Below are 12,142 nucleotides of genomic sequence, written 5' to 3' on the forward strand. Positions count from 1 at the left end.
TTCTAGGTTACATTATGGCTGTGCCTGGTAAAAAGTCATCTCAGAAACTGTCATCTACACTATCTCAAGGTGGTGCTGAAGATTTTGACATTTTCTGTGAAATATGCAACCAAGATGACATCAGACTACCTGCCTTTGGTTACTGTGTCGATTGTGAGGAACATTTATGTCAAACTTGCTTTTACACTCACAGACGACCAAAACCACTACGTCATCACCAACTTCTAGATAAAGATCACATGCCACATAAACAAAACCTCCATAAGTCATTAAAATCTACTTCTGGTGGAAAGACAGCTGATTTGACAAAGTCTTGTCCTAAACATACAAATGAAATTATCAAGTTTTTTTGTCATGACCATAACGCACTTATATGCAGTGTTTGTGTGACCCTTCAACATACACCAACATCCTGTCAAGTGGACTACATACCTGATATATCAGGACAGATTTTAGACAGCATGGAGTTCAAAGAAACTCTAAAAGATATTGACAAATTAACAGACAAATGCTGCCAGATTACAAAAGATCTGAAACATAGAGTTGCTAAATCAACAACTTCTCTGAAAGATGCTATAGTAGAAATAGAAAACTTTAGAAAAGAGATAAACAAAAGATTAGATGAACTAGAAAAGGAAGTTAAAGATACTGCAACAAAAATCCAACATGACAACAACAACAAGTTGAAAACAACAGAAACAACATGTGATGACATCAACAAATCACTCCAAGCATCAGCTGATACTCTAAAACATCTCAACACCAACAAGAAAACTGACCAACTGTTTACTGAATTGAAAATAGCTCAGCAACTGATATTACACAATGAAAATATAATTACACAACTACCAACAACCAATGATGTTGATGAATACACTTTTGAACCAAATCAAGCAATCAAAAAACTCCTTCAGAATGAGAAATCATTAGGAACATTGAGAACAAAGGAACCAAAGAAACTACCTCCACCAATGGATAAGGCTGCATTACCAATGAAAATGTCTACCCCTAGAAATATCAATGTTAAAACTTCCTCAGATATTGATGAATGCTGGATTACTGGAATAACTGTCTCTCCTCGGAACAAATTATTTGCAGCAGATTACCAAAATGAATCAATTAAAATGATAGACATAAAAAGTGGAGCAATCAAACAATTACTGCTTGAATCAAACCCCTGGGATATCACCATGGTGACCAGAGATACACTTGCTGTTACATTACCAGTCATTAAAACAATACAGTTCATTTCCTTCTCCTCAAACTCTCTCTCATTGAAAAACAAACAGAAAGTAGATGGATCTTGCTACGGAATAAGCCATCATCAGGGGAAACTTGCAGTTACCTTTATATATCCTGGTGAACTCAAAATCATGGACTTGAGAGGTAATATTAAAACTACAGTTGAGAAATATTCCAATGGCGACAGTATTTTCAGTGGCCCTTCGCATGTCATCACAAACAGCAATTCAATCTATATAACTGATAGAGGCCAAAAGGAAGTTACATGGTTTAACTGGCAGGGAGAGATGATAGGAAGGAATGTAGACATTAAAAGTCCAAGGGGTATTTCACTGTTAGATGACGGGTCCCTCTTTGTGAGTGATGGCGGGAATAATTGTATATATAGAGTAAGTGGTGACTTTAAAGATAAGACAACTATACTGGAGGGTGTAGAGGATCCTCGAGTTGTATGTTGGTGTGCTGAGACCAGTACACTTTATTTTAGTACACACAGCAACACAGAGAGTGACAATATTATCAAAATATATAAAATGATGTAGAACCAAGCAATGGATATCAATGCAGACATAACAAAACATATACAATTGTAAAATGCTAAAAGCTTTAATACAGCAAATTTAAATACCATACTAATGCACATAGAAATATCTATTATTTAATGCACATTGAAATATCTATTATATAATGCAGTGTTAAAATTGTTTATTCTTGCTGCTACTTTGACCTTTCACTTAAGTAAAATGTTTGAGTTTCACACAAATGAACAAGATTTCATAATATTAATAATAACAAAGTTCATGTACTATGTTTATATAAAGCACTATAGTCTAGAATATCACTATAGTTATCACTGTGGTGAATCATCTAAGAGTCACATGTCATCATTTATAGAATCATTGTACATTTTCATTCACATTCATCATTTATAGAATGATGGGTATTATCTTGTTTATGTTGTTAGTTGTTATTGTTCAGTGAACTGTCATATGTTGTGTCCAGTGTTGTCAAGTGTTGTCTTGTATGTGTGTGGCAAGAGCATACATTTGGACAGGAAGATAATTATCATTGATTGACATTGAAGTTTATCATTTCTTACCTAACGAAGTCAGAGTTAGAACTTAGTTTGAGTTGAAATCTGCAGTCTATATAGTGATTAATTCTTTGCTTAATTTAATTATTTTATCTAATTTTATCCTTTTACAAAACATAATTTTTTGGGTTTTGGTTTTTTTTGTAGAACTTATTTGAGAAATTCAGAAATGTGCACCTGGTAAGATATTTTTGTAAACTTCAAAAGAAATACCTCATTTCCTTTTATTTGTTTGTAATATAAAATGTTGAGACAATATCCTATTCAAAAAATAATATCGGTCTGAGCGGTGTTTATCGGATATTTAACACCAGTTTGGAGTTTTGATGCATAAGAATTGACCACGAAGGCTGTAGGCCTGTGTGGTTAATTTTTTTTCATCAAAACGACAAAACCGATGTTAATTAGCCGATAAACACTGCTAAGACAGATATTATTTCGATTCTAATAAGACAAAATAAGGAAGTTCACCAATGTTATTTTTTCAAGTGGAGATTACTTCCGGTGCCGATTTTTGTATAACGCTGTTCGATTTCGCACTCTCCTGTTGCTAAGATATAGAAATTACTAAACAAAAGTTATTACACAAAAAAAAGTTATTTTATCAAGTTTTCAACAATTAAAACTTACGTCTCAGACTGTATTGTATTGAGTTTACATCAGTGTTTGATTAATCATTTGGCGTCATTCATGAGTTGTTTACAAACAATGACGTCATTATGCCGCAAACGGATTGGCACCGTTTTGTCAAAATATTTATTAACTGATATGGGTCAAATCTGTGACGTTAGTGTGTGTGAGATATTATTTCTGCATTATATGAAAAGAAATCATTATAAGAACAGAAAATATCAATAAAAATGTTTTTTTGTTGTTGCTTTAAAAGGCTTTGTAAACTATAAAATCGACGGAGAAAACATAACAGCCACATATACAAGTAGTCCCTAACCAGTGTTTATTGGCAGTTTAACACTGTTTTTTTCTTCTTTGTCTATAGTGATAAAATCAAGAAGAGAATTTATTATCTATTTTTTTATGTAATTTGTTCTATTGCTTTATATTTGTCAATAAAATTTGAACCCTGGATGTTGAGTTGTTCTCTTCACACAAGAACTGGTTGAACCGGGTGATGCTCCTAGTGAAAACAGAAAAGTATACCTCTTGAAGTGTCAGAGTTATATCCCTGACAAAGTTAAAAGTGTAAAAATGAACAAAGGGCAATAACTACAAAATTAAGCAAGGCAGACTTAAGGTTCTTTTGTGCTGCACTTCTATTTAATGATCTATCTACCTACAAACCTCTTATGGTTTCAGAGCTATGTCTCGGACAAAATTCAAAGTGAAAAAAATTACTAAAGGGCAATAACTCCAAAATTAGGCAAGACAGAGTTATGGCTCTTTTGCACTGCAGAGATCTATCTACCTACAAAGTTTCTTGTTCATATCTCTTATTGTGTCAGAGTTATGTCCCAGACAAAGTTCAAAATGTAAATTTAAACAAAGGGCAATAACTCCAAAATTAGGCAAGGCAGAGTAACCATTCTTGTTCACTGCACTTCTATCTAATGAGCTCTATCTACCTACAAAATTTCATTTTGATATCTCTTACAGTTTAAGAGTAATGTCCCAACAAAGTTCAAAGTGTAAAAATTAACAAAGGGCAATAACTCCAAAATTAAGCAAGGCAGAGTTACGGTTATTATGCACTGCACATCTACTCAATAAGATCTATCTACCTACAAAGTTTCATGTTGATACCTCTTGTTGGTTTAAAATTATGTCCCGGACAAGAATAGTGGACGGACGGACGTCTGACCCAATAGGGATAAAGGGCCATTTCTATTGTTATTTTCTTTTGTTATTTAGAAGGCCATGGTTCTTTATTCTATTGTTACTGAATGAATTCTATTGTTCTCTTTTGTTCTATTTACAGTTAGATAGCCCCCTTTCCCTATTTGGTAGTGCGGACAGACAAAAGGCTGGACGGTCAAAGTGGCGACTATATGCTCATCCTTTGGGGATCTTAAAAATCAATTACCACCCCAGGGCGGGGCCAATTATGACCCAAGGGCTTTAAACTTGGTAGACACTCACTAGAAGATGTTTCATGCTAAATATCTAAGCTCTAGCTCTTTGGGTTTTTTTTAAAAATAGCAACCAGAGTTCTGCATGGAATTTAATTCTGTGAACAAATTTTAAAGGTGTCCACCAAATGAACATTCTTGTGAAGTTAGGATGAAAATTGCTTAGTGGTTGATGAGGAGATATTGTTTAAAGTAAATGCTATCGCACGGGGACAGCTGGCTGGCGAGACGAAAAGCAATCACAAAAGCTCACCAACAAGTGAGCTTAAAAGGGCAATATTTATGTTGAAATCCATAATAGAGTTATGGGCCCCCAATAGTGACCTATCATGCTCTTAAATACAGTCAAACTTTGTTCGCTCGAACTCGTAGGGCCTGTGCAAATTTGTTCGAGAGATTGGTAATTCGAGCCAACCAAGTTTTAACTATTATCACATAGGACACAGACCTAAAGGTTTTTCAGTTTACATCGGTCTATGATAAATAAGTCAATTATATAATTGTTTGTTAGTATATCAATTCATCGAATACGTCAATTCTTTTAAATATTAAGTGTCCCAGTGGTGTCAAATGAGTATTAACTGTATGCTGTGTCAATCTATATCCATGCATATTGTTACTGGTTGAGTTCGATTGGGCAACCATTTTCACAACTTGTTGAACATTGTTCAAAATATATTTATATCTTTATTATGGGATAAATGACCAATTTTATTTTAAACAATGAATTAATAAAATATTTACAAAAAAACAGAAGCATTTGTAGTCATTTACGTAAATAAACACACATACAAGTATCATTCTATATAAAAAGATAACACTGTTACAATTCACGTTACATGCAACACCATGTGTTAAATAAAGGACATTTGACTTGACTTGACCACGGCTGTATTTAAAGATCATTTATTTATTTACTTTTGCACATTTAACCATTTCACAAGTTATTTTCTTTTTATCTAAAGACGGCAAACTCATAACAAACAAATTGGTAACAACAACTTTAATTTTGTATCAATTAACTTTAATTGCCTTTAAAAACATGTGTCCCTGGCTGTCACATATTTAGAACATATCTAACTGCAACTTTCGAGGGATGTTGCACGTATTCATTATCCCTCATGTACAGACTCAATTAAAAACAAGTCTGCAATTCTCGTGTAATTTTGTTGTTATTAATGCTTCCGAGGGATCACTTTGTTTCCAGTTTTTTGTTGTTGTTTTTTTGTTTAACCAAAAAGGTGTGATTTTCACAATATTTCTGCCGAAGGTACCAGAGATTAAGTTTGTGAGTTTGAGGGATCGGTGTTCGAGCGATTCCGAGGTAGAACAATATATATTATGAAGGAATTTTGGCGGGACAAGCGAGTGGGGTAGGGGTATTCAAGCTATCCGAGTTTGAGGAAACAAAGTTTAACTGTAAGTGTAGGAAGTTTCAACTCATTCCCCTCTGTAGTTTGGAGTTACAAACTTGCATACATAACTTAACCAAAGTGTCATGTAAATGCCATGGTAAGTACAATAGCTCTCCTTATTCTTTGAATACTTGAGCAAAAAATTAAATTATAATTGAAAAATATATTCATTTTTGTTGTAAAGAGTGCATTATTAGAAAAGGGGAGCTAATTTTGTTCATATTATACTCACATGGTTACATTTTTTCTCCATGAGTTGTTTCTCTTTGTTAGAAGCCTCCAATGTGACGTGTAAATGACTACATTGTTCTGCTAGATACAAGTTCTCTTCCTCCAGCAAGTGTACCTATGATGAAAGTATACATTCTGAACATGAAAAAGTAAGAAATCTTCTTAACTCATGAAAATTTATATATTTTTTAGTTAAAAATGTCTGTTACTTTGTCTTTTTCCTGTGATTTTGATTTGAAAATACATTTTTATTTGATTACGAAGATGTGCTAAACCTGGGATTGATCACTTGCAAAAAACTGACCTTGTGCTGACGTATTCAGTGGGAAAGCAGTTTAGCCTGTAAAAAGGTTGCATAACTAAGTGGTTAACAAATCAGACTAGTAATCAGAGGATTGCTAGCTGCGAGGGTTCAAACCCCATACGGGACAAGTTGTTGTTTCCTTGAGCAAGATACTTTACACATTGTTCAGTATTGCATGATTCCAGGAACAGCTATAAGCTTACGGCTTCCTACATAATCAAACTGAAATGTGAATTCTGTATAAACTAAGTAACTCAGTCAGTAACTATGTCCTGTACACTATAAATATACGAAGTAAAGGTCTTCATTTTTTTCCTTCAAATCAGATTCATTTTAGCCCCTGTTACAGTATAAAGTATATGTGAGACATACTGGTGAGCAGTAAATCAAGTTTTTTTTGTTGTTGTTGTTCTTTTTTCAATTTAGAGTTAATACAATCTTTCTCAAATCATTCTTTTGTGACAGAGCAAATTTGCAAGGAGAATATTATCATCTATGTTGTTATTTAATACCTTTCCTAAAACAGTTTTTTCAACTTCTTCCATCTTGTCCTCGAAATACAATCTCTGTGACTCCAGCTGATTTGTTAGCAAATATGTGTACTGAAAAAAAACAAAGTATTATCTAATTCCTAGAAAAAACTACAAAACACATGTTTCTAAAAAAAAATGAAAAATTTATATTTAACCTTTTAAAGCATTCACCATCTTATCAGATGTTAATTCTAATGGTGTTTAGAATTGAAGTAATATATGCTCAAAATATTGGGGAAATTATAGAAACAATAATATGGAATTATGAATTTTAAACAATTTTGTCATTTGGGAACAGGCCTAAATTTGACCTATATGCAAAAATGTGACAGCCATAACTATTACAATATAAGACTGTGAGCTGCTATCAGTATCTTGTCATAATACAAACATAAGGATATAAAAATCTATGGCCTGAGTAACATACCAGAAATGAGTGTAAAGTTTACAATGTATTGAATTTCATTGTTTCAAAGTATAGTTCCAAAAAGTTCCAAGAAAACAGGAGTGGTGCCAAAAAATAAAACAAATTGTGATGCCTACAATGAAAATCATAGACACAAATACTCGGCCAACTACAATAGCTCATTATCTCCATAAATCAAACTAAGAAGTGCTATAAAATTAACTCATAATTTTTATACATAGTAAATTTCACTACCACTTTAAGCCTCTCAAAAATAATTTTATGTTTAATTTGTTAAGTTGGGTTTTAAAGACACAATGGCACTGCAACAGACATGAGGCCCCTTTCAAGCTTAAGTGGTGGAGGACGGCCACAGACACACCTTCAAATATTTCAAGCACAACCAAACACCCGAGAAAATGATCAACCTTCAGTGAGCTAACCAGATAATACTTGAAAGAAACTTAAATCTCGCACAAAAAAATTTTAAATCACAAGTACCTCTAGATTAAGAGCATCCATTTTGTCATTTTCTACCGGATTTCCTCCCTCGTCAACTTGTACCAATTTACCGTCTGATTTATTTTGAACCAGTCGGTGGACGTAGTTATCACCTATATAATCCCACACTTTATTGTTACCTAGCTCCATAGCATACGTATGATGTGTCTCTTGAAAATGTCTAAAATAACATAATATGCAAATTATACTTTAAAGGGACTCCACTGAGATTTTTTTGACACTGGAAATATTATTAAAAGATTTGTGTACCATTTGATGAAGGTTTGGCCCAAATACTTGTGTGCAAACTTTCAGATTATTCACTCAATGAATAATCATTTTTGTAATGCAAAATGGCCAAAAAGTTGAAAAGTTTTTAACTCAAATCTGGCTTGCACAAAAATTAATTTAAACTTTATATACAAAGATATTTCTTTATAATCTTTTGTATATTTTACTATTTTAAGTGCCCCATTTAATCTACGTTAATTTAATGATTTAAGGCTTTTGACCTCAGTGGAGCTCCTTTAAGAATTTACAAAATAGAGTGTACCTTAAGGAGATAGAATTTAGAGGAGTAAACACTGGCCAACTTTTAACAGTGACAGACATTATCTTGTGTGATCAAAATATCCATTACTCCACCCTACATTTCATTGAGAAATGTACAACTTAATTTTTTAAAAAATGGATGAAAACAAAACATTTTTGTGTGGCTCATAAATTATTTGGATTATAAATCACATGGACGATATTTATTCCTGGATCTTGCTGCTGTTGACCCAAATCCTGCCATGAATACAGCATAAACTGCTACCTAAGGTCTTTAACTAGTGAACCTTGAAGGTTGCCATATGGCTTTTACAGTTCCCCTGTGACTAAAATCCCAAGCAAACAAAGATCTTTTTAAAAATTACACAATTTTTATGCCCCCACCATGTAATGGCCGGGGCATATAGTGTTACCCTGTTCCGTCATTCCGTCCTTCCGTCATTCTGTCATTCCGTCATCATCAGTTTCCGTTCATTATCTTAAGAACGGTTGCACACATTCAACTCAAATTTGACATATGAATATGTCATGACAAAATACAGGTCAAGTTCGAATTTGGTCATGGTTCGATGATTTTTGACAGAGTTATGCCCCTTTTACTTTGAAAATAATATGAAATTTTCAGTTTCTGTTCATTATCTCCCCAACGGTACAACACATTCAACTCAAACTTGACATATGGATATGTCATTAGAAAATACAGGCCAAGTTCGAATTTGGTCATGGTTCGATGATTTTTGGCAGAGTTATGCCCCTTTTACTTTGAAAATAATGTGAATTTTCAGTTTCCGTTCATTATCTCCCCAACGGTACAACACATTCAACTCAAACTTGACATATGGATATGTCATGACAAAATACAGGTCAAGTTCGAATTTGGTCATGGTTCGATGATTTTTGGCAGAGTTATGCCCCTTTTACTTTGAAAATAATGTGAAATTTTCAGTTTCCGTTCATTATCTCCCCAACGGTACAACACATTCAACTCAAACTTGACATATGGATATGTCATTAGAAAATACAGGCCAAGTTTGAATTTGGTCATGGTTCGATGATTTTTGGCAGAGTTATGCCCCTTTTACTTTGAAAATAATGTGAAATTTTCAGTTTCTGTTCATTATCTCCCCAACGGTACAACACATTCAACTCAAACTTGACATATGGATGCGTCAAAAGAATGTGCAGGTCATGTTCAAATTTGGTCATGGTTCAATGATTTTTGGCAGAGTTATGATCCTTTCACTTTGAAAGTAATATGAAATTTTCAGTTTCCGTTTATTATCTCCCCAAAAGTACAACACATTCAACTCAAATTTGACATATGGATATGTTTTTGGAATGCCCAGGCCAAGTTGGAATTTGGTCATGGTTCAATGATTTTTTGGCAGAGTTATGCCCTTTCACTTTGAAAATAATACGAAATTTACAGTTTCTGTTCATTATCTACCCAACAGTGTTACATATTCAACTTAAATTTGACATATGGATATGTCAAAGGAATGGGCAGGTCAAGTTGAAATTTGGTCATGGTTTGATGATTTTTTTTGCAGAGTTATGTCCCTTTCACTTTGAAAATAATATAGATACATCTTAGGAATAAAGCAGTTTAAGTATGAATTTGGTTGTGGTTCAATGATTTTAGACAAACTTATCTTTCCTGAATGTTGGAAAAATTTTGTACTTTCAGTTTCAGCACTCATACTTTTAGCCATTATTTTGGCTACAAATATGAAATATGTTATTTTTAAAAGGTTAAGACTGAATAATTTCAGTGTCTTGAACATTGTATGAAAATGGTTTGTGTTAACATTTTAAAGTTTTAAGGGCTTTGAACTTAAAATGAAAAAAATAATTAATGCACCATCTGAAATTTTGGCTGCATGCGGGGGCATCCGTGGCATGATGACACATTTCTAGTTTCCCTCTAAAACCAAACTTACTAGCTGCAAGAGTCAGACAACAAAATTTATTCTTTGACAAGTCAACAAACTTCAGGAATACAGTGAACAGCAAAAATTTGTTTATTAAGGAAATTATGTTTATGGATTTCCAAAAAAATGCACACTCTATGAAGCAACTAGAAACCATTCTTGCGTTATATTAAAAATTAATTGTTAAAGCGGCTTCAGCTTTTATTTTCTGTTGGAAAAACAATTCTGTGTAATTTCAAACTAAGTATTTCAGTAATTATATCTTGGAAAAGTACATCCTATCACTGTAAAGCCCTTTTCAAAACAGTGTCCAGAGAGTTATTTATAACACACCAGTGATGTTCGTTGCTTAAAATAGAAGATTGGGAAAGGAATCATCCACTTAACTAATTTAAATATAGAAAGCAGATCCATAGATTAGAGTTATCAAGGGCTTTTCTTATTGTTTATGTATTTTATCCTTGACAAATATCATTTTCCACCTTAATTCTTTTGATTTGAAAATTATATGAAATGATTTATCTAAAAATAACATATTTAATCTTTAGAAAAACTGAACGCCTCTTTATAAAGTATTGAAAATATCTCTTGTATTAAGCTAGTGTAATTTAACAAACCTGAAGGCATGTAAACCAACATAACGTCCACAACCAATGTTTCCGCAGATTAGACAGATCCATAAACTCTGTAATATATATAATATAATTATATGTATTACTATAAAAGTATGATGTGGTTAGTTTCACTCCGGATCATGGCAGTACCAAACACTGAATTTACCAGAGCACAGTTCAGTCTGCGCAGTACTAGTTGGCTTCACTTTTACTAGGAACTGATTACTTCTGTACATGCCAGAGCAGAGGTACAGTGCAAATGACCGTTGTAAGGATTTCAAGTGACCCGCACCATCTGGGAATCGAAACCCGGGTTGCCCTATTCACATTCTAACTCTTTACATGTAGCTATTGAGCTAACTGTAGGGCTACAGGTAGGTATTCTGATAAGTGGCCACAATACATATGACAATTTTAAAACAATGTTGTTGTTTTTTTTGTAGTTTTTTTCATATACTTCAAAATATATCATCTCAAATTGGTTCAATTTAAAATAGCAACAGAATATTTTGCTTAATTTTGTAACATTGGAACGTTTATAATTCAGATTCTTTTATTTGATGATTCTAGCATTTTTGACCTTATAAATACTGTGTGTTCAAACTCAAATGGTACAAAATATTAATAATATTATGCAAATATTATGTAATCAAAGATTAAATTTGTTTTCAAATCATACTAACCTCTTGTGAACCACATTTCATACATCTATTATCAGCGGCCTCTTCTGGTGTTTGACAGTATCTACACACCGGACAACTAAAAAATACACTTATATTTTGTTTTGTTTGTTTTTCTGTTGTTAATGCTAATTTTTAATCATGTTTTTGGTTATTATCTAGGGGCTCGGTTTACCTAACCAGCTTTGCGGGTTACCTTAACAGTAATTACCAGTTTCTCCACAATTAATCAACTACAAGTCCAACATGATTTCTGAATCAGCGGCCAAAGATAAAGGACAATTAGACTCAATGTCTAAAATAAGACGTCACTGAAAAATAACGCCTCGATCAAGGTTCGAACCAGAGACCCCTGTATTATTTATCTTATTCTTTCCTTATTGAGCTAAGCAGGCTAACGGTAGCCTTATAATATTAGTTCTATAAAACACACTGTATAACAAGAAATACATGAAGCAAATCCTATGTTATTTAACAGTAACCCTATAATAGCTAAATACAACACTATGTTGGCCTATTTTATGTTATATACAATAGACTCCACTTATGAGGATAT

At 33.1% G+C, this 12,142-nt stretch overlaps 1 protein-coding gene across 1 annotated transcript in view; it reads right to left on the reverse strand.

Moving 5' to 3' along the window:
- LOC132739949 (BRCA1-associated protein-like) overlaps nucleotides 1-12,142 on the reverse strand; it is a 35,614-nt gene that overhangs the window by 15,401 nt on the left and 8,071 nt on the right. Inside the window, exons 9-13 of the mRNA XM_060727832.1 lie at nucleotides 11,590-11,665; nucleotides 10,910-10,977; nucleotides 7,810-7,990; nucleotides 6,882-6,971; nucleotides 6,067-6,180 (exon numbers count right to left, since the gene is read on the reverse strand). Coding sequence (XP_060583815.1) covers nucleotides 6,067-6,180; nucleotides 6,882-6,971; nucleotides 7,810-7,990; nucleotides 10,910-10,977; nucleotides 11,590-11,665 — 529 coding nt within the window. The remainder of the gene's footprint in view (nucleotides 1-6,066; nucleotides 6,181-6,881; nucleotides 6,972-7,809; nucleotides 7,991-10,909; nucleotides 10,978-11,589; nucleotides 11,666-12,142) is intronic.

This window comes from Ruditapes philippinarum, unplaced genomic scaffold (assembly GCF_026571515.1).
Source record: "Ruditapes philippinarum isolate M1 unplaced genomic scaffold, ASM2657151v2 ctg1157_1_1_1_1, whole genome shotgun sequence".
Classification (NCBI taxonomy): Eukaryota; Metazoa; Mollusca; class Bivalvia; order Venerida; family Veneridae; genus Ruditapes; species Ruditapes philippinarum.